At 39.4% G+C, this 17,165-nt stretch overlaps 1 protein-coding gene across 1 annotated transcript; it reads left to right on the plus strand.

Moving 5' to 3' along the window:
* The first annotated feature begins 27 nt into the window (after positions 1 to 27).
* ABCG5 (ATP binding cassette subfamily G member 5) lies at positions 28 to 17,163 on the plus strand. The gene is made up of 13 exons (XM_030499228.1): positions 28 to 320; positions 988 to 1,109; positions 1,560 to 1,696; positions 1,916 to 2,014; positions 2,980 to 3,112; positions 4,488 to 4,627; positions 5,765 to 5,894; positions 8,647 to 8,860; positions 8,961 to 9,166; positions 10,081 to 10,219; positions 13,792 to 13,977; positions 15,470 to 15,582; positions 16,583 to 17,163. The coding sequence occupies exons 1-13, from the start codon at positions 199 to 201 to the stop codon at positions 16,777 to 16,779; spliced, it is 1,938 nt and encodes a 645-aa protein (XP_030355088.1). The 5' UTR covers positions 28 to 198; the 3' UTR covers positions 16,780 to 17,163.
* Positions 17,164 to 17,165: the final 2 nt, after the last annotated feature.

Below are 17,165 nucleotides of genomic sequence, written 5' to 3' on the forward strand. Positions count from 1 at the left end.
AAAGGAAGAACTTAAAGCCCCTTTATTTTCTTTTAGGCACTTTCCCAGGTGGCAAGTGCCAGGGGCAGCAACCTACTCTGACCCAGGGACAGCGCAGAGCTGCCCCTGCCTGATTCTGCAGGAGGCATGGTGGTGGCAGCATCAGGCACCTGGCCAGCAGCGTGAGGAAGGGAGCCTGCAGGGCCCCAGCACTGGAAGATGTCAATGTCGGGCAGAGTGTCTCCCACCCTGGAGAGAAGCGGCAGCCAGACAAGCAGAGTGAAGGCCACGGTGCAGCCCTCCAACAGCATCAGTGTGCAGGGCATCTCCTACACCATCAGGTAGGGCTGGGGAGGGCTGCATGGCAAGCCCCTGCCTGTCAGGAGCTGCTCTGACCACAGGGGCTGAGGGCAGAGGGGCTGGGACCAGTGGGCCATGGGTTTGGCTTCTGCCCAGTAAAGAAGGAGGGGTGCTGCCAGGCTGCCCTCCACATGGTGCTGGGCTGCCCACCACAGGGTTTGAGTGCCTGGATTGAGGGAGGCAGAGCTAGTCTGTTCTCCAGAGGGTTCACCAGTTCTTCTTCGCATGTCTCTGAAGGAGATGCTTTAGAGGAGATTTCCGAAGGTTGTGCCCTTTCCCGCTGCCTTTCTTACGGCTGCCAGGTGGCTAATGTGAGGCTATAAGAAAACAGGTGGATTAATAGCTGGCAAGCATCATCAATATGTAAAGCCTCAGTTACAGTTTGCCCTTTTGTTGTAGTCTGAAAGCATCCCAGCAGTCATTCTGAAAAATCTGTTCAGACTTCATTTTATCTTCCAGATAATGCTGAAGTTAAAATGTTAAAGCCTAGAGGAGTGAGGGGGGGAAAGATACTCCACACACACCCCTTCATTTTAAAGCACTTTCAGGCTCCCATCCTGCATGCAAGTAGCTATAAACCATTCACTTGCTTTACACAAAATTTTTAGATTTCCTCTATTTAATTTTTTTAAATGTTTGTTTTCCAAGAGAACGTGTTGGCCCGTGGTGGAATGTTTCTTTATATCGTAAAAAATGGACCCGGCAAATACTTAAGGATGTCTCATTTCATGTAGAGAGTGGCCAGATTATGGGAATTTTAGGAAATTCAGGTAAGTTTTTCCAGTACTTTAAAAGAAATAAGATTGGAACAAACACCGGTGGCTCCCACAGTGGTATGAATGTGACTGAGGTCTGTGTTTTAAATAACGATACTGCAGCTGGTTTTAATCTCTGCTGTGCAAAACTGTGATGCTTGGTTTTCAGAATTCAATCTTCTGCCATCTAACTAACAATTATAACTTCATTAAAAGATAATATGACTTCTAAACCCAAATGTTTAACGAAGAAGTGTGAATTTGTATGAATTAAATGCTAATTTACACATATTCTATGTTTCCCATTTAATTCCCTTTAACTAGCTGCACTCTCAGGATCTATTATTTTAATGTTACTGAGCAAAAAATACTTTTTCTTTTCATATGTCTCCATCCAAATGAGGCTACTGCTCTTGAAGTCATAGAATTCATCTCACCACATGATTAATTTCTTTTGTTTTAAAGGATCTGGGAAAACAACACTTCTGGATGCAATATCAGGAAGACTGGGACATAAAGACAATTCATTGGGTGATGTGTACTTGAATGGGTGTCAGCTGAAGAAGGAACAGTTTAAAGATTGCTTGTCTTATGTGCCACAGGTTGATTTCTGCATTTATTTTTGCGTGCTGTGCTTCCTTTCATTTAAAAAAAGTAAAGTTGCTAGTGTAATGGAGTAATGTAATCTGACTGTGATTTTACTAGTCAATTTACAAAGCAGTTAAGAAAATGTATGAATGAATGAAGGTTGTGCAAGTAGGGGCAAGGTCTTAATTACTACAGGACTAACTGCTTCTTCCTCTTCACCCTTTTTTTTTCAGACTGACACTTTGTTAAGCTTCCTCACCATACGAGAGACTCTAACCTACACTGCTTTACTAACTCTTCAGAAATGCTCCGACGACTTAATCAGAAAGAAGGTCTGTATTTTATCATCTTCCACCAGAAAGGCAGACATGATGTCATGTAATGCTTTCACCAGCAGCACTTTCCATCCATGGCTGTGTTTTACATTTACAAGGTTTTGTAATCCTCATTCTGCAAATGGGAAGAAATCCTCCTGCTGAGGAGTAGGACACAAGCTCTCTGGTGCTCCCTGCCTCTGCAAGAAGCTTGTGCTGATGCCCTGGGGAATCACCATTGTGTTGGGACAAAACTCTTCTCCCCAAAGCTGAGGCAGTTACCGTTACAGATGCTGCTGTTGGCATCGAGGTCAGTTGCCCTTCCCCAGCTGAGAAATACAGTTCTCTGGGGTGTTCAGGGCCATACGTGCTGGCAAGTTTCATGAACAGCAGAGGTGACTTTGACACTACTCTGGCTCCTGTAGGCCAGCTTCCGCTAACCAGAACAGCTCCAAAAAGCTGGTCTAATAAGCCACATGCAAGCTACTTTCCTGAAAAAATAGGTGTGTTCCAGATCTATTAATGGACTCTTTTTGGCCTCTCTTGAGAGTAAAGATTGGATATTCCTGACCAAAGGCTCTTGCTTCCTGTCTTCTCTTTTCACCTATCTTCCACTCAGTACTTTGTACTTTCCCAGAACCGATGTGCTTTCTGCTCCCTTATTTTGGAAGCCAGACCAGCACATCATTCTTCATACCTTAACTTCTAGTCACACCTTTTAATCTCTTAATGTCAACTGAAGCTAAAACTCTACTGATTTCAGAATACATGAAAATAAAATAAAATTAAATTAAATTGAAATAACATATTAAAAATACTGAAATAGAAATGAGGCCAGGTATCTTCCAACTAGAGAGGATGCAAACAGCATATGGAGAAAGCCATAGCTTAAAATTATGTCCTTTTCTTTCGTTTTTTCATTTTGCACACAGGTATCTGAGTTGGACTTTGTTTAGTCTTTCTAAATTGTAATTATTTTTCAGGTAGATGCGGTTATGGCTGAGGTGAGTCTCAGCCACATTGCTGACAAAATAATTGGAAGTCGTAATTTTCTAGGAATTTCGGGGGGTGAGAGGCGTCTCGTTTCAATTGGAGCCCAGCTATTACAAGATCCCAGTAAGTACCATGCATAGATTTTCAAAATAAAACAAAGCAGTGTCACCTTGTGCTCCTACCATGAGCCTCCATAAACCACTTTAAAATACAAAAGCATTTATATTCTGTAATTCAGCAAAAGGTAGTCTAGTAGTGACAGAAAAGGATGAGCAGGAACTGAAGTTTGCCATTAATCTATTAGTTGATCTTGGAAAGCAGACAATCTTAAAATCTTATGGACTAAACATAGATTTAGATTTGCATTTATCCATTTCAAGGCTTTCTGGGCTTGCCCTTCCCGTGTATGAAATGTTGGTTGTGGCTCATTGATTTATAGGTTTTGAGTGCATTAGAGCTATAAATAAGCAAGTACTGAGCCTTGTAGTCGAGTAGCTGCCGTTGAGCCATGTATGTGTGAGTGCCAGATCCAAAAAGAAGAGATGAATGAAAATCAAAGTAACTAGAAGGATTAGCCATGGGAAACAGCACTGTAAATTTTCTCAGTTTTTAAATGGTTCCTTAAGTGTGCCAAAATCTTACAGAGAGAATGTATAGCATGCATTTATTGGATTCTGGAGTCCACATACTGCTGTAGATGTGCTAGGACTGCATACGATGCAGGAAGGAGCATTTAAGTAGGAAAGTGAGGTTTATCACTGCCACTGGAAACTCCTGGAGAGTTCACTGGGACTAGTTATTGCTCAGGAAGCTCACTAAACCCTATAGTAAACACTACAGTAATTCTCTGTAAATAAACTTAGAGAGAAGGCACTCCTCCACCCTTACCCTCCTTACCCTGTTCAAGGTTGAACTGCTCTCTTCTGTATATTGTCTCATCTATGTAAAAATAATGGATTTGAGTGTAACTTTTACCTTTCCATGTGCAATAAAAACACAAAGAAAATGCAGTACTGCGCCCCCCCCATCTATGGAATTATATATGCTATATTTTAACAACTCTTAGTTTGTTCATAACAAATTCTGTGCGTATATATAGATTTAATTCAGATTATAGATTCTGGGTAATTATGTCAGTTATAGTTACACTTGTATACATGCTGAAATTTATCATTATTGTTCTTAGAAGCAGATGTGTACATCAAATCTATTTTGGTAATTTTCAGATTTCATCTGAACTTAGAAAAAAATCATTATGCTCTGATCCTGCAGTAGTTTTTTTATGTCCTTATCACTCGTCATTGAAACTGAACCACTGAAGCTAACTAAAACCTAGAGATCACATCATGGCAATATCTATACGTACTCTGCTTTACACGTGGAACTTCACATGTAAAGTAATTTCTATATTATTTGCCAAATCAGCTTCAAAGGCAGAAACTATAACATTTGTTCCCCATTTATCTGAGTTTTAATGCTATTCCTTGTCATTTCACAGAGGTCATGCTGCTCGATGAACCAACAACAGGGCTGGACTGCCTAACTGCAAAGCAGATTGTCTCCCTTCTCTCGGAGCTTGCACATAGGGACAGGATTGTGATTATTACAATTCACCAGCCTCGCTCAGAACTCTTCAGGGTAAATGATATCTACTTACTATTTGCATTTTTTTTTTACCAAGCTTTTTAGTACCTAGGTGCTTTTCAGGATAAAAGTACAATATGCAATATAGTTGCCTTCAAAGGCTCTCTTCCTTTCCACTGTAAACACAGGCTTGTCTTGAACTCTATAGCTCTGGCCTTCTGCCCGTCACAGAGCACTTTGGGTCACATATTGTCCTGTGAAAATAGTATGCACACTGACTGCCTAAGCTTTGTGTTATGCAGCTGCCCAAATCAAAAACACCGGGAGAAGCCATGCAAATCCTCCATTTGTGCATGCACTGTAAAAATTAGAACTCTATTTATCTTTACGTATTCACATTTCAGTAACAGTTGCAACTTGAGACAGATAAAGCCATGACTTGGGGAAAAAAAATTATCTTTTTTCCTCTTTGTGTCAGGTGATGTGGTTACACCTTGGCCATGTGGTGGGGCAGGCCTGCCTTTCAAGGCCTGTGATGAGGAAAGCACTTCTCTCTTCCCATTACTGTTTTGCACTTTGCACTTCTGACACATCCACTACCCACCACCCTGAATGCAAGGCACCTCTTCCCTATGATTGAATTGAGCATAAGTGGTCATGAAGCCAGAGGGGAGTGACAGTGCTTTCCTGGAGTGAAAGCAGACATAGTACCTTGGGAATATGGATTGACCGTAGCTGGTGGGAACCCTGCCCTGGCAACTATTCACCTGGAGAGCAGTGCTGTTAAAGTCCTTAAGCACTTCAGGATAATCTTCCAACAATTTGGGGATTTTACAGTCTAGGGCTATTAAGCACTGAAGGAGGTCAGTCAATAAGTGAGGGTGCATTAGAAGTGAAGCCAGAAGGCCAAAGCTCCCATTTCCATTTGTGGATTACCTCTGTATATTGCTGTCACTGACAGTTTTGAGAACTGCTAGTTTAAAGAGCTTTAAGGTGTGTCATCTTGCATAACCACCAAGAGGAGTGAAAGGAAGGGTAAACTTCCTTTGAGAGAAATATAATAAGGAAGTTTGAATGTGTCAAAATTATTTTTCATGTCAAAGCATTTTTATTACCAAGACAGTAGCTGTACTCCAGAATTAATGCACTTCTCAATATGTATTGCTAATATATTCATATGCCCTCCTGCAGTTATTTGACAAAATAGCCATCATGAGCTTTGGAGAAATGGTTTTCTGTGGAAACCCTATGGAAATGATCACATTTTTTAGTGACTGCGGCTATTCTTGTCCTGAGCAATCAAATCCTTTTGACTTCTATGGTAAGTTTGCCTAAGCTGTTTTGGTAAAAAAATGGGTTCCCTTTAAAAAGTTGTTTTCTTCCCCAAATTAAATTATTTTTTTTGTTCCCCAGAGATAGAAATGTGTTGAATTTGAATTCTTCTCCAACTCTGTAATTACTTTCAGCTCAGAGAAGAGAGGGGGCTTGGCCCATTTAGCTTCCACTGGCTCCATAAACCAGCACAAGTTTGCAGCAGGTCTGAAACATAGCAGAAAGGAATAAACTACTAATAAAAAAGGAATCTCAGCTTCATGTAACCTGTGGATTCCTGATGGCATCTCCTTCTGGCTGTCCACTGGATGTTGGAGAATCAAACTGATCCCAAAACTGTGGAAAGTCCTATGCTTTTACATACTCCATGGTGCCATGCAGCTGGAAACAGTTGTTTCCTGGAGGGAAGGATGTAGAATAAATATAGGATGACTGATCCCTACAAATACATGTTTGAAAAGAATGTGTATGTGTGTGTGCATGTATGTGTGCATATATACATACATGTATCTAACTTTCTTTTTAAATCTAGTATGTAAACTGATTTTTGAGGGTAATAGCTAGGCATTAGCCAAGGAATCTGACCAATCTAAAAAGCTGCATTCAAAGGAGGCAGTGTTTTCCTATTGTCTAGATGGCATCCTAAACTCAGAGAGAAGAGAGGATGGTTGTTGACATGAAGCTGGAATGGGATGAAGCTGAAAATACTAGTGTGACAGTGAGGATAATTTTGCCTTCATGAGTTTGAATAGTCTTGAAAAGCATAGCTGATTTGAGATTTAGACCCACTTTTAAAAAACCTTGGTAAAGAGAGTACTGCATTCTTTAAGTGTCAACCTTTGAATGTGACAAGAAAAGGAAAAAATACAGTTTAGAGCAAAGAATCATCAGAATATTTAGTCTTTGGAAAATTGGTAGTTTATATTTTTTGTGTGATTTAATGATGTGAATGAAGGGATGGATTCTGATACCATTTTACACCAACAGCAGAGGAAAATAGATCCTCCATATTGAATGAAGCTTATATTATTGAAAAGTTACATGTGTTTATTAAAAAAGTACAAATGCATGGTAGTTATTAGCTATTTGGTCTAGTGACTAGTTGGTGTTACCATTTTATTAAAACACATGGTTGCCATTTATTTCCTGCATGACTTTCAGCAGGTCACACTGGCCTAGTTTTAAAAAGTGTCTGCATTTCAGATGTTCATATTTACAAAAGTGAAGACTTAGTTTTGGATTTTTTTATCATTAAAGACAATTCTGCTGAATTCCAGCTTTAAGAACACCAGGGAAGTATTCATAAGCTTATTCAGGTTTTGAGGACAAATTAAGAATCTTGGACAAGGCTTCCTTTTCTCTTGTTCAATATGTATTTTGAATTTGAGCATTAACACTGTAAAACTGAAACCTAAGGAGGACAGAAACACGAGGAATAAATAACTGATGAAGATGTCTTATCAGATGTAGAAGAGTAATGTAAAAATCTGCAAGAAAAAAAATCCTGAGAACAACAGTCTAATTTTTGAAACCTTAGATAATTCATTGGTGTTAGGGAAAAGGGAAATTTCTAATGCATTTCAGCACTATAGCTGAATCTGTGTGACTTGTACAAATAGCCCACACAAAGTTCCCATCTGCTAATAAAAGAATTGCTGGTGTCAGGAATATGTATAGGTGGATTTATTAGAAAGGACCATTAACTCCGTGAAGTATTTACCTTTTTTATAAGTTCCATGGCAGTAAGTAATATTTTCTTCAGCTTGGGCTGAGCCTGCTAGAGGAATTTGGCCTGCTGAACACCCTCTAACTTCACATTAAAACAGAAGTATGTCTGAGAAGGAGGTTGGTGTAACCCTAGTGCAACAATACAGTAATAGCTCAAGTAGAGAAGAGCAGTAACTCTGCAGCATGATCTCTGACTGAAAAATAAAGCTCCATGGTTATGGGGTTATGGAGGAGTAGGCGGAGGACAAGGGAGAATCAGGCAGCCATGTCTGAGCATTTGCCTGAAAACTGGAGAAATACATGACCAGAAAGTCATCTCTTCATCCTCAACAATGTTGATCCTCAGCTGGTGCTCTGTCTTGCTCTTGGCAGCAGTAGTGCTTCACTGGTGGCACAGTGCTGTGCTATGCAAGGAGAATGCTAAAGGTCTGACCACACCACTCGGTCCTTGCATTTCCAGATAAAGGACTTGAGCTTCAGGATCCTACAGAAGCCACAAAACACAGAGATTTCTTCTGGCTGGACAGTTATTCATTCATGCTGCTTCTAATGCAAGAGAGGAGTAAAAGAAATCTTGAATACTTCCATAGACCTTTTCTTCTTTGCAGATTTGAGGATAGAGACAAGGAAGATTAGCTGCAAGGAGGGGAAAGAGATATGAATGGAAAGTGATGTGTATATATAGTATACAACTACCTGAAAGGAAGATGGAACAAGGAGGTGGCTGGTCTCTTCTCCCAAGAGACAAGTGATAAGACAAGAGGAAATGGCCTCAAGCTGTGCCAGGGGAGGTTTAGATTGGATATTACGAAAATTTTTTCACTGAAAGGGTGGTCAGGCGTTGGAACAGGCTGCCCAGGGACATGGTGGAATCACCCATGTAGATGAGGCCCTCAGTGGCATGGTTTAGTGGTGGACTTGGCAGTCCTGGGGTAACAGGTGGACTGGATAATCTTAAAGGTCTTTTCCAACCTACTTGATTCTATGATTTTAAACACTTGGTAAATTTACAGTGGATCTGACATCTGTGGACACCCGAAGCAAGGAACGTGAACTTGAAACCTATAGTAGGGTTCAGGTAATTGTATCAGCCTACAAAAACTCGGAGATCTTTAGCAAAGTACTGGCAACCATTGAAAGAACAAAGAGTATGAAAGAGCTGACACCAATACCATTCAAAAACAAAGACTCACCCAGTGCCTTTTGCCAATTGTGGATTCTTGTACGGTAAGAATCCTTTTTCTTTCCTCCTTTTTTTAAAAAAGAAAAATCTTTTTTTCTTACCCACTAATCCTTCAGTGTTGTTATTGTTTTGTTTCATTATCAGAAGGATAACAAGAAACTTCTCCAGAGATAAGATGGGCATCACCATGCGTCTCCTCCAGAATCTACTGTTTGGCTTGTTTGTAGCATTTTTCCTTCTTAGACTACAGAATGATCTGTTAAAAGGAGCTGTGCAGGACCGTGTGGGGCTGGTCTACCAGTGCGTGAGTGCCCCTCCCTACACAGGGATGCTCAACAGCGCTGTCCTTTGTGAGTTTCTGTTCTGTATTATGTGCAGCAGCAAGTATTACTGCTACTACTTAATAAACAGGAAAAAGTATTTTTTGAAGTTAGTAATTTAAAGGATCTTAGCAGGTTTAAGTAATGTCAGAGCTGATACAGAGGCATGAAATTCAAAGGCAAAGCAGCAGGAAGCTTCGCGCCACAGAAAAAGATAAGCCAGCTAATCAGAAGGGCTCTGCGTTTACTGCAGTTAATGATGGAATAAGCCCCAGTTCCTGCCTCTCCCTTTTACAGCTGGCCTGTGTATGGAGGCTTTATTCTGAACTGTGCAAGAGCCCTTAACTTGCCTGCGTGTAGCATAATAAAGGCAGGACAAAGTCTAAGTCTGGAGTTAACATCTTAAATGAGATCAAAACCAAAGACATGGAAAAGATAAAAGTATAAACCAGCCTTGACAGCAATAAAGCATAATTAGATTTAAAGTATTATGTAATGATTAAATTTGTCTTAGAAGGTGTTTCTCTTACAGCTCTCTTCTCTGCCATACTAAGACCAACAGTAGCTTCTATTTACAGTCCTAAACACTGTTCTGCTTATGTAGGTGACATATACTTCTGTCATCACCTTGAGATCAGAGCACCTCGAGAAATGATCCAGTGATGGCAGTTTTTTCAGGCTTTTAATTTATATCTGCAAAAAGAGAAGTCTGTCCTGCATGCTGCCTAGATAGGCCTCTTTCGTTAAACTTACCAACTTTTGCAGTCTGTGGGGAGTATTTGTTGCATTTATAGTGGGAGGAAACGTGATCAGACTGGTTTAGACAGAACGTTTCTGATATATTCTTAAAGTTGTCCCTGTGCTTCAGGTCATTTTTGCTAGCAACAAGTCTTGATCTCTTTATACAATGATGACTTAATTTATTTTTTATATGTTTATTACAGTCCCACCTTTACGTGCTATCAGTGACCAGGAAAGTAAAGATGGCTTGTACAAGAAGTGGCAAATGCTTTTAGCTTATATAGTACATTTCTTGCCCTTCAGTATCATCAGCGTGGCAATTTTCTGCATCTTTATTTACTGGTAAGCACTTGTGCCATCCATTGGATTGTTATTTTCTTTTTGTTACTGCTTTAAATTCCCATGTCAGCAACAGGCCTCCTGGCATGGCTTCCTGCTCTTGCCTCTCAAAATGATTAGAGAGCAAGCTTAAGGAAGGATGACACAATTTTAGCCTTTCTCTTTCAGGCAGTGTTAAAATACTTTCCGAGTAAGTTACCAGTTCTCTAGGTAACTCGGGAAGTTTTAATGGGGCTAGGACATTTATTGTTCTTGTGTCATATTAAAAGCAGAAAATGTCATTTTACTTCACATTTTGAAAAGTAGGAAATAAGAGGGGGAGAAAAGTAACAAAGCTGTATATTTCCTGAGACTTTTCAGGTTTAGCTATAGCATATGGAAATGATGACATCTGGATCCTCTCTTCCACTCTCCAGAGAGAGGCACTAAAGTGGATTTCTGACAGTGAGAGAAAGGGTTTGATTGTAAAGCTTGATTTCCGAACACACACACCCCCCCCACCCAGTACATTCAATTCCTTGCATCATTGTGAAGTAGTACTTCTGAATGGGGTGACGAACTATTTTGTCTGATCATTGCCTTATCTATCATACATGTCTGCTCTTCTTCATTTCTGTCCCATTCATTTCTCACCTTCCACTTGCCTATTCCAAACTTAATAGACTCCATGGCTGCGTATGTAAGTTAATAGAAAAGTAATAAGGAATTTCTGTCTTTCAGTCTTTTCTGTTTTGGTTTGTTTGTTTGTTTTCCTAATTATGAAAGGAGTGTAGTGCACTAAAGTTAATGTTCGTTTTCATGTGACAGTTGGCAGTAAACTTGCAATCAGGTGGCAGTCTATAGCAAAATGTGTACAAATGAACAGTAGGCTTGGTTTGTGTCCTGAATGCATGTTCTCCAGTTAGCTTTGAGAAATGATAAATGGATAGACCCTTGTAAAAGACATGAAGTGCAGGAGCTATTCTGCTGTAGCTGTGCATGTTAGTGCTCTTACTCTTCAATAAGATGCACTTGGGCAGTTTGAAAGCGGATGAAGTAAAACTGCACCAAATTGCTTGGACTACAGAGTAAGAACTTCTGCATAGGGAGCTAGTCTGCCATGGGAATCTTGCAATAGCTGTTTTCCCACCTAGAAAAACTCAGGAAAAAATATAACCTTTTTCTTCTTCCTCCAGGCCTGTAGTAGGTAATGCAGTGAAGTGCTCAGCATTTACCTAATTCTTTCCATTAGGGATGTCGGTAACTGTCAGCTCCTACATGACAAAAACTCTGAGAAGGTTTCTGCTCCTCCAGATATGAGGACTTGTGTGCATGGGTTTTTTTTTCGTAGTTTGGTGCTGATTTTAAAAGTAGCAGCTTTGTTCAAGTAAGGCCATCTTTCTCTTTGTCCCCTTAGCTACCTGGGATTTCATTCCCGAAAGCAGTCAGTGCTGCCTGCTTCAGGTAGTGCTCCCTGAGAAGTCCTTTTTTGCAGACAAGCAGAAACTAGTCCTCCTCCCAGTAAATGTGTAGAGGGGATGCCCTCTGCTCACCAGAGCCCTTCTGTCTCTGCCTGCTAGAGGGCTGGTTGCTGAGAAGGCAGCCGTTTAGAAAGCACCTTTTCAAGTTCAAAGTGGGAAGATTTGTGGAGCTCCTAAAGATCATGAGATCACAAGCCACTGCTTGTCACACTCACTCCTTAAACAGGAAATGTGTGTGGGTAGAGACTTTGCCCTTGTGCTTTGGCAGCTTCAAATACAATCAACAATAAAGAGTGGGGTTCTGGTTAATGGATAATATTTACAGATATTTCTTCACTGTGATGGTGCTGAGGCGCTGGCACAGGTTGCCCAGAGAAGCTGTGGCTGCTTCATCCCTGGCAGTGTTCAAGGCCAGGTTGGACAGGTCTTGGAGCAATCTGCTCTAGTGGAAGGTGTCCTTGACCATGGCAAGAGGGTTGGAACTATATGACCTTCAAGGTCCCTTCCAGCCCAAACCCTTCTATCTTAGCCTCTGCATATCTTTGATACCTTGTGGTTGTGGAAGCCGTCAGTGATGTGTCAGAGTGACTTCATAGTGCCCTTAGACTTTGTAGGGCATAAAGTTGCTATATGAAATTTTGAAGATTGTATCTGTGCAGGACTAAACTTTCCTGGATGGACTCTCCTATGTGTTCTTACAAGCCATTCTCTCAGAGTTGGTGTTTGTAGGGTTAGACGGTTTGGGTCAGACAGACCCAAACTCTTACCTGATCAGACACAAGGCAGATCTGGCCAAGAACAAATACAGCCACTTTTGCACTCAAGTAAATGTACTCTTCATGCAGATTTTCCTAGCTAATGATACCTCTGGGAAATGTTCTAACAGTTTACATCATCCTACCATTCTATTGCTGTAATATTCTCTATTCAGAGTTTTTTATTTTGTTTTGGGTTTTTTTTTTTCTCTTTTAGGCTTTCTTCTCATTCCATTCCTACTCCAGATTTACTAGTCTGTATCTACATAGCTGTGTAAAGTATTAGAGCACCTCAGAGAAGGTGATACTTTTATGCCAGGACTTTGGAAAGCTGTTTCTTCTGCACTGACCTGTGATTAAAGGTTGTTTGTTAAATACCTGCTAGCTTGTTGAATGTTTAATACTTGAAGAGTCAGTGCTCAGCCATCTGTTCATAAGAGAGGTTATTCTTATATGCTACAGGAAAGCCTGTGAGAAAATTCATACTTCTATTCTGTTCAAACGTGGTGGATTAAAAAAAAAAAAAAATAAAAAGTGATACAGGGCCTTGCACTGAGCAAGGAAAAAGAAAATAAAATGTTAAATAGCTGCTCGTTAGTTAAGCAAAGCATGCAGCCTGTACCCAGTGTGAGGCAATTTTGGTGTGAGGTATTTTGAAAAAGAGTAACATGTCACCATGTAATAAAAAGTTTTGTCATCTGTAATATCCATGATAAGGCTGAATTAAGTTTGCCAATGAATTGTTGGCCTTTCATAACTTTCTAATCTTTAGTACAGATTGAGGGGACTTCTTTCCTTTAGTTAGCTAAGGAAAAGCTGGGAACAGCTTGTTGTATTAAAGAGCGTAGGAGTATGGTCGAAATTGCATTTGAGTGAATTACATGGGTGGTGAGTTCAATTAGCCTTCCATCTAATTGATTATACCCAGTTTTACATTTTCATGCACAGTATCAGAAGAGCAAAATTCCATCTGTTAATTATCTGCATAAAGATGTTCTTTAAATATGTGACTCACATAAATAACTGTGTAGACTTTAGAAGGAAGAGGATATTAGTTTAAGGGATTGTAAAAGTCATGGTGGTTATCCTGAAACAATATGGATTTCTGCTGCAATTACGTATTTATGTAACCCTCTTTAATCTAGATAGAGAAAACCTAATACATCTGCACTTCTGTCATGGTAGTAAGTGGATGTCCTTTATGTTAAGGCTCCAAACAACATACTAAGTGTTAAGGCATAAACTGTTCACTTAATGAGCTGTAATTGCAAAAAATAAATACAAACAGAAATAAAAGCTACTTTCCAAGTTTAGTACCCAAACACAGTTTTTAAATGTTCATTTGCTCATTTTTGTACAGGATTGCCGGTTTGCATCCTGATGCTGCCAGATTTGGGATTTTCTTCGCTGTTGTCTTAGCGTGTCATATAATTGGTGAACTACTAACACTTGCTGTACTTGGCGTGGTTCAAAACCCAAACATAGTCCAAAGTGGAGTGGTGCTACTTAGTTCAGCAGGTGTGACAGTGGGAACAGGACTACTAAGGTAGGAAAAATTTTCATTTCATTATGGTGTAACATTAAAATAATCTACCTGCAGAAGAATTTCATGAACAGGCTGTGTTGCAGAAGCACAATAATGCACAGGTAGCAATGGATAGAAAGAGCAGCTGTTATCCTTCAGAGGCAGAACTACGTAGTCACCTCAGACTTTGTACTACACACACAAACTAGACATTTAATAACTTTAGATATTAATCAAGATGTTAATTTTTTTTCACTTTTTGCAAATAAATTGAAGCTAAAAATGAGGAATCAGAACCTTTGGGCTCAGATGATTTTTTTTTTTTTTTTTTTTTTTACTTATACCAACATTATGAATTGAAATGTTGCTCACCTGTGATCTTTCCAATGAAAAGTAAGTAAGCCTAACAATCAGTGCTGTCAAGTTGGCCTCAGGAAAAGCATGAGTCTTCCCAAAGTTGATGCCACTTTGCCTCTTCAAAGCAGATCTCAGCTAATACTTGCTTATCAGATAAAACTAGGTTAATAGCTAATTATTTGGTCCCTACCTAATTTCAAGAAGATTCATGTTTACAGTGACAAGTTATTGTGACAAGTGACAAGTTATTCCTGCTACCATAGTCTAATGTCTTAATGATAACTTTCTAAAAGTATTAGAGTGATTTCTAAACTTATTTTACAGTAGAGACATAGCTAATTAATATTATAATGTGAATCTCTTTGATTAATCTTCATAGGCAATGAAGGATGTTAAAAATAGCATTGAGACTTGGGTTTTTCTGTTCATTTGTTTAATTACATCTTGCACTGTTTGAGGGTGGTGAGGCGCTGGCACAGGTTGCCCAGAGAAGCTGTGGCTTCCCCATCCCTGGCAGTGTTCAAGGCCAGGCTGGATGGAGCTTGAGCAATCTGGTCCACTGGAAGGTGTCCCTGCTCATGGTAGGGGGTTGTAACTGGATGAGCTTTGAAGGTCCTTTCCAACCCAAACCATTCTGTGATGATTCTATTTTAGGTGCAGAAATGGCTCAGTCTTGTTGAATAATGTTATTTCAAAATTTTCATACTGTTTTTTATTTGCTTCATTTTTGATCTTTTGTTATTATTCCAGTGAATTGATATTCAGTTTTTTATGGATTTTGAAGATGGAGTCGAGGGAGGTGTTTTTTTACTTTGGAAGCAACACTTTTGCAACTAAGGTTTATATTGGGTCTTGTCATTTTCAATTTTATCACTGCAATGCGAATAGCAAACTACTTCACAGGATTATTTGTGACTGTCCATAAAGAAGTTACAGCTGAATGTTACGACACTGTACCACAGTCAGAGACAGGCTTCATGGCTGTCTCCTCATTTAGCACTAAAATGGACTTTATGTTTTAAAACCCCCCAGGTACAGCCAAGAACTGTTTCTATAACAGGCTACAAAAAAGATGAGAGTTAGTTTGTTTTAATTTGGGGTAGAATTGGCTCTTGGAATGTAGCAAAAGACAGTTTAAATTCTCTGTTTCTTCAAGGACCATCGAAGACATGCCAAGAGTTTTTAAGATACTCAGTTATCTTACCTTTCAAAAATACAGCAGTGAAATTCTCATAGTCAATGAATTTTATGGCTTAAACTTCAGATGTGGTAAGTGTTCACAAAAAATAAAAATTACAAAATCAGCCTTTAATTCCATTGTAAATTATTTAATGAGATGTTGATGCTTATTTTCCTTCTGCATACAAGTATCCTTACAAGAGTTGTTAAAAAAAAGCTTATTAATTACTAAAGACTATAATGTCATATCAGCAAGCAAGAAGCTTGATTCTTTTTTCCCCAACCATTTCTCAGTTCATCTTCTTTACCAGTTCTTTTATCCCAGCTTTAGGAGTGTTTTGGAGGGTAAACTTTGAAGCCTATTAGGAGCTTATCAGAGCAGTGTTAGGCAAATAGAAGGTCAATAGAATTTCACAATATAAGATCAAACATCAGTGCAGGGAGCACTTACAGGTAACACCTGACTGGATGTTTTCTCTAATAATAGTGAGGCTTTGGTTCTAATGTTACCACTACATATATTGAACAGCTTGGATCTGTCAGGCCATACTTTTCTGGTTGTGACCAAGATAACTGGCAAAACGAGAGAATCAATCAGGTTGGCAGGGTCAGTAGCTAACATCCATCATCAGGGTTAAAACTTACAGCTTTGAACCCACCCTAACCTATTTTGGGCTTTGTAGTCAGGTGTCTGTGCTCCTTTCCAAGGCTATATGTTCTTCATCCATTACTCCATCCCACCCCTCTTTATTACAAGAGCACTGTAAGTCTATCCAATTGGGCAACTTGCTTCTTGAGGCCCCTCCAGACGTGTCTGAAAAGCCATAAATCTTTGGTTATGAACAAACCAGAAAGTTCCTAATGACCTTTTATTTTTCCCTTCAAAAAAATATGGTATAGATTAACTGCAGAAACATATGGCTTGTCCGTTCTTATTCCAAAACGATGAGAAATACTGCTGTGGGTATAGTTCATCATTAAAATAGCATTAGGGATAGGTATATTAAATGTATGAGCTATATACTGAAGTCTGAGTTTAATTTTACTGATTCATCTACTAAAGAATTTTGTTCTTTTGTTCTTTTAACAGGTAGAGCCGGCACTTCCGCTACACATAATCCTATGTGTCTCTTCTCTCAGGGCACTCAGTTCATTGAAAAAAGCTTTCCTGGTGCACTGTCCCGGTTCACACTTGATTTCCTAATACTCTATGCTTTTCTACCAGGACTTGCCATTGTAGCACTTCTGAGCTTCAAAATAAGAGACAGAATTATCAGCAGGCAATAAAAAAGTAGCAGTTCTAACAGTGTCTAATACAACACTTTTAACTTGATTATGGTTGAAGGCTTAAATTGTTGGACTTTAGATACAATTTAAATGATTATACACATAGAAACATATCTTCTCATGCTTGTTTCTAACTGGATGTTTTCCATCTTGAAAAACAATGTTCTCTTAAGAGTGTGAGTGTCTTCCTGCTCTTGGCATTCCCACCCCACTCCCAAATCCGCCATAATCAACATTATTACCTGTTTTAAAGGACTTTTTGAATTTAATTTAGTCACCTGTTGCTGTCAATTTTTAATAATGTAGCAATGGTGCTCTAATCTCTTCCCAACTATTGTGATTTTTAACCATTACCAATAAGCAGAGGGGTTCAACTCCTACTACAT

The sequence above is a fragment of the Strigops habroptila genome, chromosome 10 (assembly GCF_004027225.2).
Source record: "Strigops habroptila isolate Jane chromosome 10, bStrHab1.2.pri, whole genome shotgun sequence".
In the NCBI taxonomy this organism is placed as follows: Eukaryota; Metazoa; Chordata; class Aves; order Psittaciformes; family Psittacidae; genus Strigops; species Strigops habroptila.

Excerpts from the sequence above, each read along its gene's own strand:
- ABCG5 (XM_030499228.1), top strand. The coding sequence starts at position 199 with ATGTCAATGTCGGGCAGAGTGTCTCCCACCCTGGAGAGAAGCGGCAGC. Across the intron at positions 1,697-1,915 it reads GCTTGTCTTATGTGCCACAG|ACTGACACTTTGTTAAGCTT; the intron begins GTTGATTTCTGC and ends TTTTTTTTTCAG. Across the intron at positions 5,895-8,646 it reads AAATCCTTTTGACTTCTATG|TGGATCTGACATCTGTGGAC; the intron begins GTAAGTTTGCCT and ends GTAAATTTACAG.